General features: G+C 30.6%; 1 protein-coding gene across 2 annotated transcripts in view; it reads right to left on the bottom strand.

Moving 5' to 3' along the window:
• Positions 1-24,320, bottom strand: part of Prp16 (ATP-dependent RNA helicase l(1)G0007) — a 46,787-nt gene that overhangs the window by 20,700 nt on the left and 1,767 nt on the right. The window contains exons 2-7 of one of the 2 annotated variants that reach the window (XM_067265031.1): positions 21,957-22,008; positions 18,823-19,097; positions 16,419-16,582; positions 16,201-16,344; positions 11,825-11,945; positions 928-1,040 (exon numbers count right to left, since the gene is read on the bottom strand). In XM_067265031.1, coding sequence (XP_067121132.1) covers positions 928-1,040; positions 11,825-11,945; positions 16,201-16,344; positions 16,419-16,582; positions 18,823-19,091 — 811 coding nt within the window. In that variant the 5' untranslated portion in view covers positions 19,092-19,097; positions 21,957-22,008. The remainder of the gene's footprint in view (positions 1-927; positions 1,041-11,824; positions 11,946-16,200; positions 16,345-16,418; positions 16,583-18,822; positions 19,098-21,956; positions 22,009-24,320) is intronic. The other variant, XM_067265032.1, reaches the window with a different exon arrangement.

The raw sequence follows: 24,320 nt of genomic DNA, 5'->3' as shown, positions 1-24,320 counted from the left end.
TTTGACTTTAATAATTATTATGTGCTTTATATTGTTTCAAAAGATGTACAATATATAAAATAATAAATTTTGTAATACTTGTAATATTCAAACTGTTAATTAGTAGTTTTGATTATCAGTAACATAACTACATTGTCGTATGTTCGTATTTATTACAAAAATCCTGATACGTCACAGAATAAAATAGTTTGTAACAGAGCATTCAAAGCTTAGTTTTATGGCAACTAAAAAAAGCTGTTGTTATGTGTAGTTAAATAATTAAATTATATATTAATTAGTTTTATTAATAATTAATATATAATTTAATTATTTTTTACTGACTTACGCTCGTTGGAGGCTCTTGAGATTTATACAGAAAGCATGAAAAGAGGTTGCATTAACTCCGATTATATTCCGGTTCCACAATCGTGAAAGTATTATTTACAATGACATAAAGCGCGACAATAATTTTATGTGTAATTATGTAGTCATCTTTCTGCTATGTAAAAGAAAACAATTTCCACATCGTTTACATCCCACTAATTTTTACAACACTATAATAATAATAATAATAGTGAATTTATTTACAGCTTTATTTAAGAAATAATTAATTTTTATATTGTAAATGTAATGATTTTTGTATCGTATGGTACATCGTTTATATATTTAAAAACTGGAACACAGCAGTATTCAACAGTTAGAAATTTTCAAATGATAGAACTGTTTTTTTTTTGTGTGTGTGTGTGTGTGTGTGTGTGTTTCATACATTCCTGAGGAGAGCCTCTGAAAGATGGCCAAAAACGTTTGAGTATTAAAGTTACTTGTTTATTTACTGCTGGAATTAGCATTTAGGTGTAAATTTTGTTGGTTTAAACTCTTCTATAAGCCACATAAGAAAAAATTTGCTAATGCTAAATAAATGAGTAAGTTAATGTTTATAATTTTTACCTTTCCTGCTGCTTTCTGATGGAGTAGCACCCATTTTCCTTCTATCATTTGCCCATGCATTATATTTATGAACAGGTGTAAATCTTGGGGTGTCCTCACCAGAATTTCTGAATCTAATCCATAAAAAAACAAATCATTATTAAATTTATTTGCAAAATAAAAATTTAAATAAATTTATTTGTAAAATTAAGAAAAATAAATTAGTCAATGATACATTATTTTCACTTAATAAAAACAAGATGATGATAATTATTTTAAATAAAAGATACTAAATCACAATTACGAATGAAAAAATCACCAGAAAAATGTCTTTTATGTATAAAATAATGTGCTTAAATATCGAATCATAATATACATATATGGACCGTTTATTTTGAAAGTGGTGCAAGTCCATTTTTTCTTCTTTTGAGATATTTAAACATTTGCATTTTAGTTGATTCAAAAATATAAATAAAGTGTACTAAGTTTGAGAATGTTTCTATGACTTTAGAAATATGTAAGTTGATTGCATAAAGACTTCTATGTGAATTTAACTAAACTAATATATTCTTTCTGGACCACAAATGGACTTTCATCACTTTCATAATTATTGAACTGTAAAATTCATTACATTTTTATTATGTAAAACTCAATTTCACTTGAAACACATTGTGTTTTATTCTGATTTTGTTTATATAAAACAACAAGAAATAAACAACACTATTTACTTATTGTTAAACTATTTTATGATAAGTTTATCATTATTATGAGCTTACCATTAGACAATGCTTTTCATTTAGGTTCATTACATGGATTTTTTCTCATTTCATCAAACTACATTTGTTGGTAATATTCATAGTTTTACTCCTCTGTTGTAAGGGGCTGTCCATAAATGATGTCCACACTGGAAGGAAAGGAGGGAGTTAAGACAAGGGGGGTTGAGCATTAGTGGACATCCATTTATTTCATTAAATTTTATAGACTTTATGCATTTTGTACATTTAGTCCAAGGTTTCTTGTATGTTTCATTTCTACTTATAGTATCTATCATTCATAAAATGATGAAGGTTTTAATGGGGTTGAGTTACGTTGGACATCCAAAGAAAGGAGGGGTTACAAAAACTTGGACAAATTGGGACGAGAGGGGGGGTAAAAGTTTCAAGGAAAATGCAGATGTAATTTATGGACAGCCCAAGTGCTTAATTAGACTGCAGAAAGTGGACTTACACCACTTTCACAATCAATGGTTATGCAATGTCATTTACCAATGAATTTTTAATTGATCAAAGCATATGGTTATTTTCAAATGCTAAGTGTGAATTGTTTATAAATAAAAAGTTTATGGCTTGCTGCAAAGAGTGTTGTGAGCTTCTTTTGAATTTTAAAATTATGGAAAATATTGAGTTTTGGATAATGGTGTTTGAGTTGTTGTTAATATTGAGTGGAATTGAATTAAATCTTGGTCCTGTTGATTGTACTCCGCCGCATTCACAGATTCAATCATTGGTATCTACTGTAAAGAGACGGCGTTCTCCGAGTGAACCTTCCTTGAAGTCGGCGAGACTGGAGGATTTTTTTCTCTTCAAATATAGACTCAAGTAAGTCCATTCCTAGGGAGATTATTTCATATTTGGATGACCGATTTGATATGCTTTCTTCAACTCTAAACAAAGTTGTTACGAGGATTGACTGGTTGGTTAATTTACATAATGAACATAACCAACGATTGACCCAGTTGGAGGTTAAATCAGAAGAAATTTCCAAACTTAAAGATGACACGCAGTGGAAAAATAGTTTGATCTTGCTTTCTGTAGACAAGATGTCGAATGAAATGAGAGAGGAAAATATTTTGATTAAAGGTTTAACTGATGACAGTTCTGATTTGAATAGGAAAGTGCAAAACCTGTTTTCTAAACTGATAACTGTTGGAATTGATTTTGATTCACCGAAGATAGTAAAATTTAACTGATCAGATACTGTATTGGTGGAATTACAGTCATTTGCAGACAAAAAATTAATTTTTGGTAACATTAGAAAGATAAAGGTTAATGATGTATTAAAGAATATACAAATATTTGATGATTTATGTTGGCATTCAAGACAGATGGAAAAAACTTGTGCCTTTTTTACACAGTTATAGGCTGGAAGGCAGGAAAGTTCAACTGATGGCTGACGTTTTGCAGGATATTTTACGGCATTGAAAGTTATACTTACGACCTAGACAGAGGAGAATTATTAAAACTTGATTTTTTGGTGGAAAATCGAATGACAAATTCTCAAAATCTTCATTCTCTGATCCAAGGAAGTGTACAGTTGAATTGAAAGTTTTGACATGGAATTCTCAGGGTACCCCTCCTGACTAATCTGAATGATAGTGGTTTTGTTAGACATATTTCTGAAACTGATATTTTGGGAGTAACCAAGACTTGGTCTACAGCTCCACTGTGTTTGAGGTAATGGCTACTAAAAGTTTAAGAAGAGGTGACCTTCAGGTAGGTTACTTCTAGATAAACAAAGACCTGGGGGAAGTAAACTTGCCGCTGTTATGGCAACATATAATGGTTGTTAGAGTGAAATTTAACCAGAGGCAAAATAAAGGGCTACGAGAAATGATAGTTATATTAGCATATCTTCATATTCCTATCTTTGAAACTTTAATTGCAAAATTGGAAGATTTCATTTCTAACTAACTATATGATGATGGATGATGTTAATAAATGAATTGGCTTGACTATGGACACTATTTATAATGGGGATGCAATTTCAAACATCCAACTATAAAATGATAAAATTTGCAATAAAAGAGGAAATTTACTTATTGAACTAGTGAAAACTTATAATTTATACATAATAAATGGTCGATACCCTTTTAAATCATCAGCAGACTTTACTTACACTTCCAAATTGCTTCAGTAATCGATTTAGTGATCTTGAGCAAGTGTCAGGTAGAGAGATTGCGTAAATTTTTTATTTCTGAAAATTATATGTCTGAACATCATTTGGTCATTTCTGAAATCCTGATAGAGACTGACAAGGATAGAAAATCTAACTTGATTGACAAGAAAAGAAAGGACTAATCTGGAAAGAAAACAAATTTAGTTTATATTCTGAAACAGTTAAGGCCAAATATGTAAATATTGTCTTAAGTGATGGAATAGAGGACAGATATTCTGCAATTCTGGATTTGATTAAGTCATCAGCTGAACAATGTAGAATGACGACATACCTGGGAATGACAAAATTACCATCTTCAGTTTGGTTTGATAGAGACTGTAGAACAGCAAAGAAACTAAAGAACAGGAAGCCAAGGAAATTTCAAATATCCCATAATAATGAAGATTTAATAAAATATTGTGATTCTAAAGCAATCTTTCATTCATTATGCAAGACTGAAAAGAATTATTTGTCAAATATTAGTAGACAGTTGCAGTCTGTGTGATCTTCTATACAGTTTTGGTCTATTGTTAATAGATTTAATAAGAAAAAGAAATCCGATAATCAAATTTCTATTCATGACTGGGAACGTTTTTTAGAATATAACTTTTGCCATCCAAGTTCTGATTCAATTCTTGATTTTGACCATGATAATGTCTCTCCTATTTTAGACGATCCTAAGTTAAAAACTTCAATTCACAAACTTAAAAGAAAATCAACCCCTGGTATGGATGGTATAAAAAATGAATTTATTGGGTTGTTCGGAAAGTAATTTCGTTTTCTCCATAGAAAAATAAATGCAATATTCTTATAATAAATAAATATTTTATTGAATTATATATTGACCATTTTGATCAAATACCTGTTGTCATTGTTTCTGGTAGTAGCATGATTTCACATTCATAAAAATTTTGATCGTTGTTTACAAAAAACTGATCCAAGTGATTTTTGACATTGTCATTTCAAGTAAATGTCTTACAGGTAAAAAAAATTTGTATAGACCGGAACAAGTAATAATCTGAGTGTGCCCGATCTGGCAAACATGGTTGGTGTGATAACACATCCCATCTAAGCTATAACGGTTTCTGACAAGTTACCAAACTTGTGTGAAATTTGGCATTATCATGGTAAAACACTACACTTTGTTTGTTGATCAATTCTGGCCATTTCTGTTTGATGATATTACTCAATTTGTTTACTCGATGGCAGTACACTTTCGAATCAATTGTTAAATTGTCTGGTAAAAGCTCAAAAAAAAATTTCTTTAAAATCCAACCATAGAGAGCATCTCTTGTTAATAACATGTGGAACCCATATATCGAGCTTTGAAACGAAACCAATTCGTTTTAAGTAATAATAAACGGTACAATTTAACAGATTTAATCTCTTAGTGATTTCACGTGTTGTTATACAGCAAATTGCTTCAATTGGTACCTTTATTTTGTTTTCATTGGCTTCAAATGGCCATCCAGAATGTGGTGTATCTTTGATATTAAAATTGCCAGAATGCAATTTTGTAAACCAGTTTTGGCACTGTCTTTCTCTCAGCACGTCTTCTCCAAACATGTATCACAAGTTTTTTCTTGTTTGAACAGCATTTTGATTTTTTAGTTATAAAAAAGCAAAATATGCCAAAAATGATGCTTTTGATTTTCCATATTTGACGAGTAGGGATTGCAATTGCTGGATCCCTCATCCAGCAATCCAGCTAGATCCAGCGCATTCTTCGGCCTGCTGGATCCAGCACCAAGTGCTGGATCCAGCGCTGCGGATCCGCAAATACTCAATTAACTTTCTAAATAATTGCGCAAAAGTCTACGTCGTTGCGTTGCCACTTTGCTAACTACTAGACTGCTACTAATTACTTACTCACTACTTTACTAACACTAATAATTAAATTACTTGTAAATAAACTATACTTTAATCAATCCAGCAAAATTTAATAAAATAATAACGTAATCAATCGCTTTTAACGATCTTCCTCAGTTACAAAAAAATACAACATTAACTATAGAACATAAAATGTGTTTGGAATAAATATAAAAAGAATAGTGCTTAATTACATCCCATTTTTTTAAACAAGATACATAGATGTACTGCCAGGTCTGATAATTTTCGTATTGTATACCAACGTAATCCCACTGTTTTCCAATTTTTAAGAAACGATAAAAAAAAAGAGAATCGGAATTCAACAATGGGTATATATTCGGTGCCTTTACACAACCAACGTTTCAATTCCAAGCTTGTTTATGTTGGTGCAACGATGCGCAGTTTAAAACAAAGGCTCAAGAGCACAAATATACAATCATTAAGAACCTTGACAACACTGCACTGGCATCATACGAAAGACAGAAGGATGTTAACGTCCAATGGGATAAAGCGACAATTATAAAAACGACGACGAATAGGCAAACGGTCAAACATCTTGAGAGATTGGAAATCTGCAAACGTGACAACTGGTTGTATAAACCATAGAGATGCGGACTCATTGTCTACCATGTGGAGATCCTTTTACATTAATTAATGTTATTAACGGACAATGCTGGAAAGAGATTCCGCGAAGAAAAAAGTAGTACCAAAATTTGCCGGTAGGGGTGGATTTGGCGCTGTTGTAGAAAAACAGCTAAGGATCTGCATAAAATCCAGCTGCAATTAACAAACACACGAATGAATAATCAGAGAGAGGTTTCGGTGTAATAACGAAAGTTTAATTAATCAGCAAATAACCTTCTCCCTTCTTCAATGTGATCACTGTCCTGCTGGACAACGCATTGCATCCTGAACACCATGTTCTCTATGGCCGAACGTAACATGTCTGCAGGAATGTTCATCACAGTTCGAGAAATGTTGTCCTTCAAAGTCATCAAGTTTGGGACACTACTAAGATAGACCTTGGACTTTAAGTAACCCCACAGAAAAAAGTAACATGGGGTTAGATCCGGGGAGCGAGGCGGCCATGCAAGTGGAAAAAAGCGACTGATGACCCTTACTTCAGTGAAGTGCTGGTAGCTTTTTCGCTACAACAGCGCCAAATCCTCCTCTACCGGCGAATTTAGGTACTAGTTTTTTCTTCGCGGAATCTTCCGCGAAGAAAAAAAGTAGTACCTAAATTCTATCTCTTTTTCATGTCATCCTTAGTCACTCTCCCAAATTTGGCGACAGTCCGGCTGTTAGATTGCTCTACAGATGTTTCTGAGTACCGTCAGTTTAAAAAAAAACACCCTGTATATATTTTTTCCGCTATTTATTTTGTTTATTTATCTATATTTTGTCTGTTTGGGCGTTTTCTGTTAATTTTTATATTTATTCCGAACACATTTTATGTTCTATATTTAATGTTTTATTTTTTTTTTGTAACCGAGGAAGATCGTTAAAAACGATTGAAAACGTTATTATTTTATTAAATTTTGATGGATTGATAAACGTGTAGTTTATTTAACTTATTCTACTTCCAGTACATAGTTTTATATACTTATAAATAACTACAGACTAATATGTAGAGCCTATATATGAAAACTGGTAAGACTGATAGCCACTTAGCCACTGATTATCCGTCCTTACATTATTATAATATATTAACCCTTTCCCTGCCGTCTGCCACGCCCCCTTATTTTGTAAAACGGCCAAGGTCAAAATAGGTAAATCAGGCAATATTATTTTAAAAATTCACCAAAAATTAAATTATTATTTGATTCATATGAAAAAAATCACATATATTTATCAATATAGTTAGTTTTAAATACGACATTTTTCAATAAAGTTTGTTTGAAAAATTTATGAGAAAAAAAAATAATATATGATAATTGACATTCAAACTTGAAAATTTGTTACTTTTTGTCAAAATTAACATTGTCTGGTTACTTTATTCTTATTGTCACTGAGCCAGAATGACGTAGAATATTGTTCTGTACAGTTTGATATTACATTTATGCACGTACGTTTATTCGTTGTGAAATTATCGCACATTATATCAAACATTTGTTTGAAATCTGAACTTTATTCTGCTTTCATCTAACATAATTAACTAATATACTTTATTCATTTCATATCAAACAAGACTATATATTTTTGTAATAAACATACGATTACCAATAGCAATAGATGTAACATTTGCTAATATTTTAGATTTAAAAAAAAATTAAAAATTAAAAATTAAAAAAAATATATAAAATATCAGAACTGAAGGTCATAACTTAAATATTTACGATATATTAACATATTATAGCTGAATAAACTTATTATAGCATAAATCAACTTATTATAGCAATATTATTGCATGAATATGCTAAAAATAAAATAAAAAATTATCAGAAAATGAAAAATTAAGAAAAAATAATCGATAATTAAAATTTTTTAAGTCGACAAAACACCACCTGGACAAAAATATGTAGAATGAACAATAAACAAGACGATGCCGTCAAGTGCTGACATCTGTTGTCGATAAATTTTATAAAAATCGATTGTTAACAGGGTAACGATCAATCGGTACCCTGGCCGTTTTGCTAAACGAATAAGGTAACGATAGATCGGTACCCTGGCCGGGAAAGGGTTAATATAAATTAATCAGTAAAATTGCCTTTGCTATTATTTAACTTAAAGATTACATTATAATTATAATCTAACTAAACATTTAAAGTTAATTATCTCTATCTCAAGTGTTAAACTGAACCAAAGTTAAGTTTACTATCTAAATGTGTAAGAAGTTTTACTGATTTTTAGTAACCAGTCTAAATAATAAAAGCTTCTTAAGTATTTTTTAAAAATGTTTTATTTCATTAAAAAAACATAAATTGCAGGATAGATAGATAGACAGATAACACCATTGCACCAAAAATACATCCACGCTAGATCCGCGCTGGATCCAGCTGGAATGATTTCAATCCAGCAAAAATCCAGCTGGATTCAAAACACTGCTGGATTGCAATCCCTATTGACGAGTCACCGAAAAAAAAAACAATTGTACAGAATCAAACAAAATTTTTTACAAATAAGCCTTAAAATGTCAGCTGTCGAAGTATATAATAAAAATGTGGTTTAAAATAAAATTGGCTGGTAAAAATACATCTAATTCCTCTAGTAAGAAAAAAACGAAATTACTTTCCGAAATATACCTACCTGATGAAATGTGTTTAGAATTACTCAAACTATTTAACAAGATTAAGGAAACATCGAAATTTCCTGAGCATTGGAAAAATGTGTTGTTGCAAATGATTTATAAGAAAGGAGACAAACTAAATCCTCAAAACTATCGTCCAACAGCATTGTTGAATACCTTCAGAAAGTTGTTCACTGGAATTTTGGCAGATCGGTTGAATCAATGGATAATAGAATTTAATGTTATCTTCCAGTTTCAAGGAGCATTTCTTAGAGGAAAAGGGGACCATGTACAACGTCTTTATACATAACGGTTTAATACAGTATGTCTTGTCAAGAAAAAGACAAAAAATCTATTTGATATTTGTGGATTTGGAAAGATTTCGATAGAATCAATTTTAATATTTTATGGGAAAAGTTACATTTACTAGGAGTTTCAACTTCATTCATTAAACTACTTAAAAATATATTTTGTAACACAAGATATCACGTGAGAGGCAATCTGGCAAATACTAAGGGTGGCGGTGGTGGTGATTCCACAGCTGGTGGTGGGAACCTTTAAGCCCCCTGTTGTTTATATTATTTATTAATGATTTACCACAATTATTTTCTACCTCTGAAACGTCGGGATTTGCTCTTGGAGAATCCGTTGACCTGCATTGCTTAATTAATGTATGCTGATGATGTAGTTCTGCTGGCAGATTCGAAAATGGATTTGCAACGAAAACTTTCTCTGCTAATTAATTATGCTAAAAGAAATGATCTTACAGTTAACTTACAAAAAACGAAAGGAATGGTTTTCCCAATGGAGGCATATACCGTATTTTACGGACTATAAGACACACCTGAATTTTGGAAGCAATTTTTCGAAGAAAAAAGTGCGTCTTATAATCCGTAAAATACGGTACTTAAATCTGATAAGATATTTGTGAATAATATTAAAATTAGTTTTGTATCGTATTTTAAGTACCTAGGAATACATTTTTCTTCTTCCAGTGTGTATAATCATCATTTCGATTTAATAGCCAAAGACATACAGAATAAGACAGGCTATATGCTTACTATACAAAAACGAATGAGGTTAAGTTCTATTAGTGTCTTTAAACTTTTTGATGCTTTTATTGGTTCTAAGATGACTTATTTATTTCCAAGTCTGCAGACTGAAGTTTCTGTCTAAACTAGAAAAAGTACAGATGAAATATTTTAAGAGACTTTTTAAAATAGAATGTTCAGCTTCAAGCTCTGCAGTTCATCTTGAATTGGGAAGACCTCCATTGGAATTGAAATTTGTCAAGGCTATTCTTCTGTTTTAGTCAAAAGTTATGGAGTTACTTTCATACGACTTGCACTGAATGACTTATAATGTTTTGTTAACAGCAGTCAAACCTGATAAGAAAAGTTGGCCTGTTTCAGTTAAAAATATTTTTGCTAGCTTGGGTTACACTTTTTTGTTTTCAACTCGATCAGCTTCATTGTTGAGAACTCACTTAAATGTTCAAACTAAGTCAGACCAGCTGTGGAATCAGGATATATCGTCTACTTCAGATAAATAAGTTAACTTGTTTGAAACGTGCCTGGGTTGGTGTACAAGAAACTACTTAATCTGTGAGACTAATTTCTCCACAAAAAGCCTCATTATGCAACTTAAACTTAGTAAATTTCAGATTATGTTAAAGAACTACCAGATAAATATATCAAGAGAAAAGTTTTGTAGTTATTGCGGTAGCAAAGAGGAAGAGAATCTCTTAATACACTTGCTTGGATATTGTCAAGTGATATATCAACTAATATGTTTTATACTAAAAGAAGATTTCAAGTATAATCATTTGAAAAATGACGACATGTCAAAAACCACTTTATTTAAGATTTTCTCCTTTTTCTCTAAATCTTTAGAATTTTTGTGATAATTTATTACTATGTATATTAAATAACATTATTTAACTAAATTGTTCCTCCAATAATTTAAATCAATAAACATTAAATTATATTAAATTAAATGAATAAATAAAAAATTTACACAAAATTGTATGTATATTACAGACATGGGCAAATGCGGCTCTGAGAGCTGCATGTGGCTCTTTTTGAGTTACATGCAGCTCTAAGTGAAAGCTGCAGCTAAGTGCAGCTGAAAGTGTTAATTTCTGCTTTTTATTATTATTTTTATAATTTTGTAAAAATATGTTTATTAAAAAAATTCAATATTTGTTTTATATTATCTTTATATTATATAATAAAATTGCACACCTTACCATACTATCTGCCACGACAGTACAGAACTGCGGCTCCCATGCATTTTGCAAAACCTACATTTCGGCTCCCACTGAACTCTTGCTTGTCCATCCCTGGTATATTATGTGATTTCTCAATTTTTTCCATAAGTGGGACTTACACCACTTTCAAAATAAACGGTCCATATTTAGATTAAGTAATGTTTCTGAATAATATCTCATTAATATTTGTCTAGAAATAATCATGTTTATCTCACAAAAGTTCAGTGTTCATTTAACAAAAACCATTGTTATAGCTACTGTTTTCCATTGGTTAGAGTCTCCATACTTTAATTCCTTAAAAACCATTAAAAATGCAATTTCTTACTTTCGTAACTGAATGCAATTTATATTTTTATGTTTTTGTTTAATTTTTCATTTTTACTAACATTTACTTCTTTATTTTTGAATTAACTTATAGCAGATAATCCATATCTGATGCATTTAGTTAATTAATAGAGAGAAAATTATAACTATAAGCACAAGATATTATTGATTTTACAGGATCTGTAAAATTCATTCAATATAATAAGCAAATAAGTTGTTCAATATAATTAAACAACTTATTTGCTTAATATAAAAATTGAATGTAAATATATGACATTTCAGTTCATATTATTTACCTTTTTTCTGAATAATTTATATGATCATCATCTTTACGTGGATTTGGTGTGGGTAAATCCCAAGTTGAAAAGCGCGATGGAGTTGGATCATCATCATCCCAAGTACATCTGGATGGTGTATCTGTAAATTAAAAATAGTTTTAGTATATTTAAATATTTCACTTAATGGTTTTTACAAATATATCTTACTTAAAAAACAACAAATAAATCATAATAGATATCAAAAAATTCATTTATTATCTATATTTTTATGAGATTTGTAAATTTTATTTTTGATTATGCAAAGTTTATATTAACAGGCTATTTAAGCCTACTAAATCAAATCAAGAATTATATACAGGCAAGTGGCTTTCAAATATCTACACTATTAATTTTCATTAAGAATTAATCATTTAAAAGAGTTAAATACAGATTCCTTTGCTTGTGCCATACTTTGTCAAGTATGGCACAAGCAGAGGAATCTGTAGTTAAATGGAATGAGGCGACTATCCTCTGGGTCATGTGTTTCCCATTGTTAACAATGAACAAAGAAATCTATAAAAGTAATTTAAAGAATGATTGTATCAATGCCAGGGATGAAATGGACTAGCTTCAGCATGGAAATTCTACATAAAAGAAAAATTAAAATGTAAAAATTCTTAGTCTGAACCTGCTCTTATACTTTGATGCATTTTTATGTATTTTATTATATTACAGTCGAGTCTGCATAAGTCGACTTAGGTATAACTCAACACCGTCAGTTAAGTAGTCAGTTTTCTGTGGTCCCGGCCGACTTACATAGGCATTAATGTTAAAAAACTCTGGTTTACTCAATACCATTTAACTTGTCACCACTGGATAAGTCGACATACTTTTGCTGTCCCATTCATTTAGACGTCCGATAAGTCGACTCCCCTCTTGAAAAAAATGAGTTTACACTGCACTGTGCGGTGTAAACTCATTTTTTTCAGGAGCGGAGTCGACTTATTTATTAATATATACATATTAATAAAAATGCCTTTAAAATTTTATGTATTTTTATATGTAAAATAATTACAGATAAACAAAAAGAAAATATACAATTTATATCAACATCACAGCTGAATCTGATTTTGCATTTTCTCATGTAGGCATTATTTGTAGCATGTTTCACATTTCTGTTAGAAATGAGTGTCCAAAAGCTAACTGAGTGGAAGCTAACAATGCTTCCACTAAAGGAAAAATACAAACTTGTTTCTGAATTTGAATGTAAGAAAACTTAGCAAACTGAATTTGCAAAACAAAGAAAAACTTCCCAAAAACAACATTGGTGGGAATTTCCAAGAAAAAAAAAGGAAATTAAGAAACTGTTTCTTGGATTTTCATTGCAGCTGTCTCAAAAACGCCAGAGAAAGTCGCCGTTCAAAGATGTTGAAGATTCTTTTGTACGTTGTTTAAGCAAATTCATTCATCAAATCTTCCTGTTTCAGGACCAATACTGAAACAAAAGGCGATGGAAATTGCTGGGGTATTTGGAGTAGAAATCAACTTTAGTGCCAGTGACAGATGGTCAGAGAGGTACAGTAGATTGCACTACTATATTTTCCTAATTGTAGTTTTGTGTTTTTTTTCCAATTTCACTTTAGTCGTCAACATCGGATAACTCGACACATTTTCACTTCCTTCCCCTTGGGGTGTCGAATTATGCGGACTCGACTGTATTTATATCGTTATTGTTTTAGTTTATTTAATATATCTTATTTTATTTATTTGTTAATTTATCTAATATTCTTGTTTTAAATTTAAATGTAAAATGTTCGAACATACCGTCGTTAGAATGTTAAACTTTTTAAAAATACGTTCAAATTCAGTTACACCTGAAGATGGCCTATTCTATTAGGTTGAAAACGTTAGTGTTTCATTTAATTAATAAACATTTCTCAGCAATAGGTGTTTAAGGATTAAGTGCAAAGGATTTTATTTGCCGTCACTTTCTGACAATAAACAAATACATTTGCATATAATTGCAATGTCACTGCTATCATTCAAACTGCTTTGGTTATCGTGTTCTTCATCCACAGGTGAAGTTCTTTCCGTGAACTCCTGAACAACATTAGCAGTAATGTCCTGTGGTGATGATGTTATGAATTGAATTCAGTTATTCTATACCATATGAATGGCTAGGTTTGTGTTGTGTCTAGGTCTTTATATAATTCTACATAAGATGACATTAACAATTTCAGCTCATGTTAAAACTTTAAAGTTTGTTCCTCCTTAGGATCATAGTTGACAAATTATTATTCTTTTTAAGTCATGTTAAATCAAAATCGTTTAAAAAAGTTTGTGTAAAAACAGAATTAGGTATACATATTATGTATACAGGGTGTTTTTTTTTATCTTGAGACAATGAAATGACTTAATTGGATCTCATTATTTTGGAAAAAGGTTTAAACAAAAGTTGTAGGGTTTCAAAGAGGCAATCAAATTGGTGATATTGGAAAAAAGACTTGACCTTCAAAATCATTTGAAAGTCAAGTCCTTTTTCAATGGAAATACATATTTTTGACCCTGGCAATGGAAAGAGCAGGAAATTTCACAATCGAATATACCCTTGACCTTAAGGTCTAGGTGAAAAATCAAGATTAATTTAAGGTTAAAAGCTTTATCTAACGAGATACCATACTTTTTATTACTGAAATAGACAGGAAAGTAAAATTTACGTTTTTTGACGATCTTATTACTTTGATATTTAAAAGCATTCACTACTTTTAGCACTACCCAAGAGTAATGACATGGACATAAATTTATGCAACAATAACATTTACATTTTAAGACACATGCATAAGAAAAAATGAACCTTTATGGCCAAAACATTAATCAACTTCAATCATTTTAATTATTTAAGACTATTCTAACACATTCTCATTAATTAATGGCCATTAGTGATTTAAGTAACACAAATACAATTTAGGACTGGCCATTGACAGTAACTGAATGTCATTGATTCATGAACATGGTCATTAATGGTAATGAGTGGTCATCTTCTTTAAGAGCTAGTATTTGACCTCTGAAGTCATACTCACGCATGACCTTCAGAGGTCAAATTTGGATTCGTGGCCGATTGTGAAATTTCCCACCCTTTCCATTGCTGGAGTCAAATATGTCCCATTGTAAAAAAGAACTTGACCTTCAAATGACTTTGAAGGTCAAGTCTTTTTTCCAATATCACCAATTGATTGCCCCTCTGAAACCCTACAACTTTTGTCTAAACCTTTTTCCAAAATAATGAAATCCAATTAAGTTATTTCATTGTCTCAAGATAAAAATCTCACTCTGTATAATGTAAACAGAGTCAAACTTCTGCTCAAAAAATTTGTATGCAGAACAAGAATTTGTATAGAATATTTGTTAAATGGAAACTGCATTAGCAGTGAAAAGAAAACAGTAAACTATAACAGTATTTTATTCTCTATAAACACATAGTTGTACTCACATTAATAACAAAAGAGTGTAATGCATACATTTTATATGAAAAATCAAACTAAAGAAATAGTATTTTTATTGAAATCGAGAAAAAATATTATAATTGAAATAAGAATCACTCTTAAATATTTATGTTAAAAAAAGCAGATCAAAAAAAAAAAAAAAATACAGACTTTTTCAAGCCAAATGTTATTTTACTTTAAACATTTCCAACTTTATTTTCCAAATTTCCACATGAAATATTTTCTTGCTGATGGAAGCCATTTCTAAGTTTTAGATATATCAGAAACAATGTTATTTAATACAGATGTTTTGACATCCTTAGGAGTGCATTACAACTGCCTTCAGATATTGTATCATGCTATAATGACAATCTGAATATGACAGTTACTAAAATAAGTCAACATTTATCAATACACTCAAACCTGTTTTTGTGCGGTCTTTTTTTGTGCGATTTTTTATACGTGCAATGTGTTTTGTGCAATTATTTTTGTGCAGTATACCAATTTGATTGAAATTCATATACCGCACACAAAAAATCACACAAAACAAACCGCACAAATAAAAAATTGCACAAAAATCGACCGCACAAAAACAGGTTCGAGTGTATAAAAAATAAGATACTCTCATCTGGCATTCAAGAGTTTAGTATATAAAATTTAAACTTTGTTAAATAGGAACACTTTTAAATGTAAAAAAAGACATTTTCACTATTTCACAAAAAGAATTCATAATATAAAACTTTAATATAGAAGTCTGAGTGTATACAGTCATTTATGTAAAACAGTAGAAAAATACAGAAGTTATTGAAATACCATTCTATGGTAATTAGTGTGATGTATAAATATAAGAAATAACAACGTATTAAAAGATAAGTTGAGAAATATTATCTTGCCCACATTTTAAATGTACTATCTTTATTTAAATGAAATTACCTTTAAGTTGTATACTGGGAGTAGGTGGTTCCTCTCTTCTTCTTGGACTTTCATCCCAGTAACGACTTGATCTTTCTCCATATCTTTCTGATCTTGGCGATCTCTCTCTTTCTCTCCCTTTGTGATATCTAGATTCTCCCTCTTCTATAACAAAATATAACAATAATCTCAAATTCATGAAAATTAAATAGAGATATTAATTAAAATGCATTTTCTACCTTTATATCTGTTTTTATTAGAATCTCTAGCCTTGTCTTTTTTAGAAGATGCATATACTCCTCTTTCTCGATCTCTATCTTGACGCTGATGCAATCTCATCTGATACTCTTTGCTGACCCCACCTGGATGAGAAGGTGTCTCAATTCTTGAAGATCGGTAATGCCTACAATATTACAAATTATAATAATTAATTAATTAATTAATTTTGTTAATAGTTAAAAACAAAATTTAATGATTAATTATCTGAGCACTATAAAAAGCTGTTTCTAGGACTTATCACACACTATTGAGAAATCAGAGATTGATGAACATTTATTTATTTATTTGAAACTATAGGATACATTTCAAGCAGACTTCAGCTGTATAATCATTAAAAACTGTTATTTTACTGACTTTCTAGAATACAAAAGACCCAAACTCAAGAAAATTAACTTTACAAAAATTCTCTAAAAGAACAGATTAATAAACAGCTGAGTAAAATTCTCTGCCATTCTGTTTTCCATTAAGATCAATTTGCAATCCTGTGGGAAAGTTGTTAAAAGCTTAGAGAGTTTCCCATGTAGATACAAAGGAAAATGTATCTGAATAAAGTAAACACACTCTACAACTCTAATGAACAAACCAAAAGTCTATTTCAACATCCTTAAGTTCTTTTCAATACACACTGCTATCACAATACTACCTTAATTCTCTGCCAACTTCCCACACCCACTCTTCGTGATATGCACAACACAAGAACAAAGAGGGGAAATTCACCCTTTGCCACACTTCAGAACCTACTCTCACCATGTCTTTTCTTCTCGCTCACCAAACCAAAAATGCCATTTCTGTCCTGCAGACCTGAGCAATTCTTCTAGATTTGGGTCCCTCTGACATCAAGTCCTTGAGGCTTGGATTCTACTGCTTGACCATCCCAACCACAATAAACCTGTTTGATAGATAAAAGGTTGACAATGAACTAAACTATGTGGTCTTAGGACCACAACTCATTATTTTCTATTTTGCTGATGTACAAACATTATGTTTTATCAAATTTATGCAAAGCACATGCATATGAAAAAGTAAGAATATTTGAGTCAAGTTTTCCAAATATTAAAAAATTTTTATATTATGAAATCTTTTTAGTTTTAAGAATCGTAACTTTAAATCTTAACTCAGTGGATTTTGTTATAAAATGTTATAGTGTTACAGAAGTATAACTAAAGCAAAATTTATCAAACCATGATCCATGAGCTGTTCAGAGTCATAAAAAAAGTAATCACGTGTTAGGAATAAGATGTCACTGCTTTATCATGTGATGCCTGCAAGGTATTGCAGGCATCACATGATAGAGCAGTGCAAAAGAACAAATTTATCCATGAGAAGAATAAATTGTTCAAAAATGCATGAAAGGTAACCGAATCACATAACCGAGTCACACCAAAACACGGTCATGTGATACACTATGTGTGGATTCACCGTTCAATGTGCAGTTCCATGACAGCTGGAATGGTGGAGAGTCGGTAAGTAGACCTATGATTTTTCTGTCTATAGCACTTTTTATATGGGTGACCATTCAAAAATTCTTCGTGTTTTGGAAATGTCTATCCTAAGAAATCTCAATTGTAAATAAAATTGAGAAGAGAGAGAGCTTAGAAATAATTACCAAATTGTATAAGAAGAAAACCTATTCAAGAGATTTCAAAAATTGTCTATTATAAAATTGTGAGATTGCAAACTACCAAACAATTCAAAAAAAATCTCTATTTTCTTTTACTAGATTAGCATGTATTATAGTAAGATTATGGTGATATCAGACTATAATTTTCCAAATCTTGAATAGCAATAAAGATTGTCATGTAAGTAAATATGTCAACAAATTCTTTGCATTGTTCAATTGTCACAAAAGAAAAAGTTCTTGTATAGACATCATGTAGTTTTAAAAGCAAGATAGGAAAAAAAAAACACAGTTTTTGTCTTCTATAGAAAAGAGCTAATAGCTATAGAAATAAAATCCAATGTTCAATGAAAACATCTTTAATCTGGATAGAATTTACAGGCTTCTCACTAAAAACAAAGTTTATTATAGCCAAATCTAATGACTATCATAACAACAAGTAAAAAAATTTTGTTTTAAATCTTTGAATGAACAAAGCTAATGTTATCCTTTCTCTCAAATGCTAAGAACAGAGCATCTATCTGTTGCATCTACTTCTCTATTTTTGGTTTAGGTTTTCGTTTTAGCAAATGCTTCTAGTATTTCATGTTTTTACTCAGAAACTAACTGAATTTTTCATTTTTATGTTTACAGTTAATTATCTTACAATATCTCCCTATTTTAATATATGTTCTCTGGACTTTTTAAACATGGATGCTTTTGATCAGTTTTTAACTTATATCAATATTAAAAAATTTTCTACCTACCTGTCACGAGAAATATTTTTTCTTGAATTTTCATTTTCATCATCATCTTCAACATCTTCCCAATCATCCTTATACGATAAAATCTTTGAATGTTTTTGTTCTTGCTCCTGTAGTTCTTTTCTCTTTTTTGCAGCTAAAACATCTAACCCAAGAAGAGATTTTCTTGGAACTTTAAAAGTGTCAGCATCGTCAGTATTTTTCTTCTTAATGATTAATCCACCTGCTTGGTTAGATATACTTTCAAGGCGGTGAATAGAATCATCACTCATTATAATCTATATAATAAATAAACAATTATTATATTATATAATTATAAAAACATTTTATAATTCACCAAAACAAGTTATAATACAAGTTATAATATTTACTTCATTATATATATATATAGATAATACAAAGGAAACAACCCATATATATATATATATATGGGTTGCACACACAAGAAATCCTTGTTAATTCAAACTCAAATAGTTAGAAATCCCATTAGTTCATAACTGTACTTTTGTCCCAGCTGGATATATGAGAGATTTAGAGCCACCGCAAACTACAGGAAGCGAGAGCTAGCGTACTCTCGATTGCGCTCCTAAGCCCTGCCTTTTTTCCCATGATGCTATGGGCCATTTTTGCTAGGTGAGCTACTCGAGCACGAAGCAGCCGCAAACTACACAACGTTTGCTCGCGTAACTAGTCCACATGACGTGGAATCCAGATGTGGATTGGCTATAGAACAAAGATTTTATTATAACCTATACTTGTCGGTTTTCGTTCCATCAGTTATTATAACTGACGAAACTTATCTGTCAGTTTTCGTTCCAAACTTTGAAACAGCATGGAAAAAATATGCCTATTAGTTAAGCCTAACTAGGCTTAAGCCTATTTATAAATAACTATTTTAATATACAACGTTTATACCATTTTCTTTTCAATACTGAATGTATTAATCATGTAATTTACATACATCGATAAAATTCTATTATTTCTTTTTCGACGTGTGGCATGTTTATGTAGTCATCCATTTTCCGCTGCTCTCTCTTGCTAGGGTAATGCTTTCGTTGTTGAATTCTGTGAACAGCGAGAGTACTCTCGTATCGCTGCTCTAGCAAAGGAAAAACCACGTGAGCAAGAAGAGAGGGGCGGAGCCTTTGACGTCATCGGTTGTGCTAGGGCACGTTTGCTAGCATTTTGCTCTCGCAAAATGCTAGTTTGCGGCGGCTCTTACACATTAAGGAATTTGGTTAGTTCAAAATATGACTCCTTTGTAATCCGAAGCGAAAACGCTGTGCAAACTGAGATATGCATATGTTAACTCATTCATTTATATCAAAGTGCCTCCATACTATAAGAGAACAATAGACTAAGATCAACTGTAATCTGGTCAATATGACTTTGCTTTTACAATTACAGATTTTCAGATGTCATCTTATATATGAACTACTCTTTTTTATAAAATACAGCTGGGTTTCAGAATTGAAGATTGGACTACAAGTAGCAGATTGAGATATTTGGATGAGTTACTACTTTTTGAGCTACTCTAAAAATAATTTGGGTTATATTTTGAAAAATTCTACTCTACTTTTTATAAAACCTATCTAGAAATCTATGAGGTTCTCTCTAGATACAAATAAACTGCAAGTAAACAACACATTATTATTATTATTATTAAGGTGCAAATTTCATGCTCAGCTGATACTGGTGCCAAGTGTTATGCCTGATTAAAGTCAAAGCATAGCTATCCAAAACAAGTGTAACATTAAGCTATGTTATTTGTATGTATGTCAATATCTAGAAACTTCCTAACAATGTGAAATGTTCAATATTGCAGCTTTTTGTAGTGCCATGTATGTGTTTTTTATTAAGGTTTAATGTTTCTAGACTTTTGTATAGTGTATGCATTATAACATCATTAGAAGAAAGGACAACAGGTATAGTAAATACCTTATCCATCCTCCACATCTGTCTTATTTCTTGAGCAAGTGGAGTGTACTTGTTGATTTTTTCAGTGGGAGCATCTTTTATGTTATGAGTGTTTGGAACAGAAATGTCTTTTATATAAGCAAGCAACCTTACTGCATTTGTCAATGAGAGCGGTGTCAGGTCTATTTTGATGAGCTGTTTTATCCGTAATTATAACTCTGTCATAGTATATTTTGCACATGTCCTCATGTGTGCTCAATTCCTACGGTAATTTCTTTGGCATCCTTCCAACCACCTCATTACGTTAGCACAGCTCTCAGTGCCGTAATAATTAACATTATGAGTAGGCTATTTATATTCCTCCTTCCAACACTTGATGGATAGAAAATTGGAATATGTTCTTTCTACAGTTAAAAAGGCAGGTTACACTTTGACAAAGTTCAACCATCTAAAGCAGGGGGTGTCCAACCTTTTTTCTCTGAGACACAATGGAAGAAGTCACGGAGTCGGTTTTTGTTTACACAATTTTTGACACCCCTGATCTAAAGTCTGACTGCTTTCCGTTTGTACTATAGCTGTAAAGAGGAATGTAGGGAATATAGTGTTTATATAGAAAAGTATCTGCTATCTGGGACATATGTTACACCTTACCTGTCTTCAGAAAATATGGGTATATACTCCCTATAAAATTGCAAACTTTCTTACATAGAATGTTATGCAAGGATAGAGACAAATGTTCTGTGCAAAATATAGGGGGTTACAAAATTCCCTTAAAACATAGTTTGATAGTATCTGGGTTTTCTTACATAGAGCTACATCTAGAATGCTCAAATGTGTAGATTATCTGAGCACCAAGATGATATCTTAAATGATAGGTTTACTATGGAACTAGTTAAAAGAGTATTGGATCATAATTGTAAGCCATTGTGGTCAGATGCAAGCTTATGCAATTAGTGTATCGATCAGAACATCTTATTTATTTGGGAGACATACATTCTAACCATGAAACCTGTGATTGACCCAAATTATCTCTTTTCAAGACAGTTAAATCTTCTATATTATATGGGTCCAAATTAAACGACCCATCTTAATAAGCTGTTAGTAACATTATTTTACTAACAGCATATTAAAGAAAGACCCAGAATTGAATCAGGAAAAGTCAATTTAATAAACATTCTAATATTTTATTCTATTTTGTTGATTAATGAAAAACAACTTACATTTTAGGTGTTAACAAATACTTTTCTTATATAATTGCAATAATTCTCCACCCTGTAAAACAATAGAGAAATTTAACATTTTTTAAATGTAACATTATTATTACATTACATTACATGTAATATTACTGTTACATTTAAACAGTAATACAATATTACTTATAGTAGTAGTAAACATAAAATTTACAAATATTTAGCTCAATTTATTGTTATTTCTATTTCATAATAATGTAAATAATAATTTAGACTATTTATTTATATATATTGTAATTTACAAGGAACTAAAACTTTTCATTACACTGAAGCTATTAAATTTAAATTATATATTTTATTAAAATATGTACTATTAATAACTGTTATAATACATTCTCCCTAAAGAGGACGCCCCTCTATAACAAAATTTTTGTGGTCTGGTTTAAAAAAGTATAGACTTAACTCTCTTAATTTTCTTAAGTGAATATTTTTTGATTATCAAAGTGTTCACTTAAAAAAAAATTAAGAGTTTTAATCTATATTATTTCGATAAACCGGAGCACATGAAATGAACTACATTTGAGGTGTCAACCTTTCTTAATTAACAGATATACAATAGATTCTTATTATTCTTATTGAGTCAACTTTCTTGTTTGTAATTTCTGCAGTTGCAATCAAATTGATTCCAAAACTCAATACTCTTTTAAGATTAAAATTAATTTGACTGCACAATTTTATTATAACATAATAAACATTCTAAATTTGCTAACTTGCTACATACTTGATGTGATGTCCAATGTGTTCAATTGTAAAATTCATTTAACTGGCTGAGACAGTGTATGCTGAATGCTATATCAGAACAAGTTCCCCGAGCTAAATACCTCAAGCACACCAATTAAACTTCTATACATCACATCAACACTCCTGTTCTCACTGCTTTCTAATCGAATATTCTGATCCATGGGCAATTTTACTATATTATAATTTTCCATATTATAATGGAGCAACTCTTAAGAAGATATCCTTAAGAAGGTTCCTTCTTAAGGATATATTCTTTTCCAACATTTTCTTCCTACTTGCCCATTCAGATCAGTTCCGACATCTTTAGCTGTTTTCTGGTTTATCAAATAGCTAGTTAAAGAGCTATGCTCAAAATTTGTACTATTATGTTGAGTGTTTCTCTATCAGCTCTAGATTATTTGTCTTTGATTAGTTGTAGAGGATTTGCATCTGGTTCAACACCTTTCATTGTATCCCACAGATCCCTAGCTCTTAGCAAAATTTATATTTTGAACTTCCATGTTGGTAATTTGCAGCTGCCAGCTTCTCAAGTTAATGAATAATATTGATTTCAGTCATCTTGATCGTTTCTCTACCATACACCCATTTCTACTACTATATATTCCGGTGTATAAGACAACCTTTTAACCCAGGAAAATCTTCTGAAAAGTCGGGGGTCGTCTTATATGCTGGAATATATGCTATGTTTAACATCAAATTCCAATTTACATTTACAATAAAACTTTAACACACTTGAACCCGTAACCAAATGACAAAGAACTTAAGTAAAAAACTAAAGTCCACACAGTCAGGCTTTCTCCGTAAGAGTGTTTCACACCCAAAAATGGAAGCAGAAATTTATTAACAAAAATTAACACAGAAAACATTGATTATTACAATAAAAGATAACAAAAAATGTCATCATAAATTTTTTTGCTTCCCTTTTGTTGTTTGTTTCAAGTGTCATCAACAAATTTGGTAGATTGGAGAATATAAATACAAATAGTTTCTTCTGGTATTACAACTTTTACAGCAACAGCTACAGTTCTCACTGACTAACCATTATAATTTATATAGTGCTACGAATAACAAAAAACAATAGAACTGTTTCCTTCAAAAGCAGAAATCATTAAAGAGACTATTTTTTTCTATTTACTTTTTTAATATGCAATAAATTATATATATATAATTTTCCAAAATATAAATAATTTTTTATTTATATTTTATTAATAATTTGAATTATTCATTTTATTTCTTTTAACTATTTATTTAATACTGTACTTATTAATAATAATAATAATAAATAAAACAATTCTGATTATTTGTTTGAAAGAAAAACTACTAAAAACAATTTCTATAGATGCTGTCAGATTACAAAAATAAACTGTATTTTCTCACCAAAAACCTCAGAATAATTTTTGTAACATAATGCCATCTATCAAAGAAATAGTGAAATAATTGTTTAACACCAGTGAAAACAGTAGTTTCTAGAGTATTTTTTTAAGGAATGTAAGACATGCCAGAGCCAATGAAGTGATCACTGCATATAAATGTATGGAATGCAACAGTGACCAAGAGGGAATTAAACGCTTTTCTTAAAGTATATTTTTGGTT

The sequence above is a fragment of the Centruroides vittatus genome, unplaced genomic scaffold (assembly GCF_030686945.1).
Source record: "Centruroides vittatus isolate TY-2023 unplaced genomic scaffold, ASM3068694v2 contig_2033, whole genome shotgun sequence".
Taxonomy (NCBI): domain Eukaryota; kingdom Metazoa; phylum Arthropoda; class Arachnida; order Scorpiones; family Buthidae; genus Centruroides; species Centruroides vittatus.
This window is presented reverse-complemented; position numbering and strand designations above follow the sequence as displayed.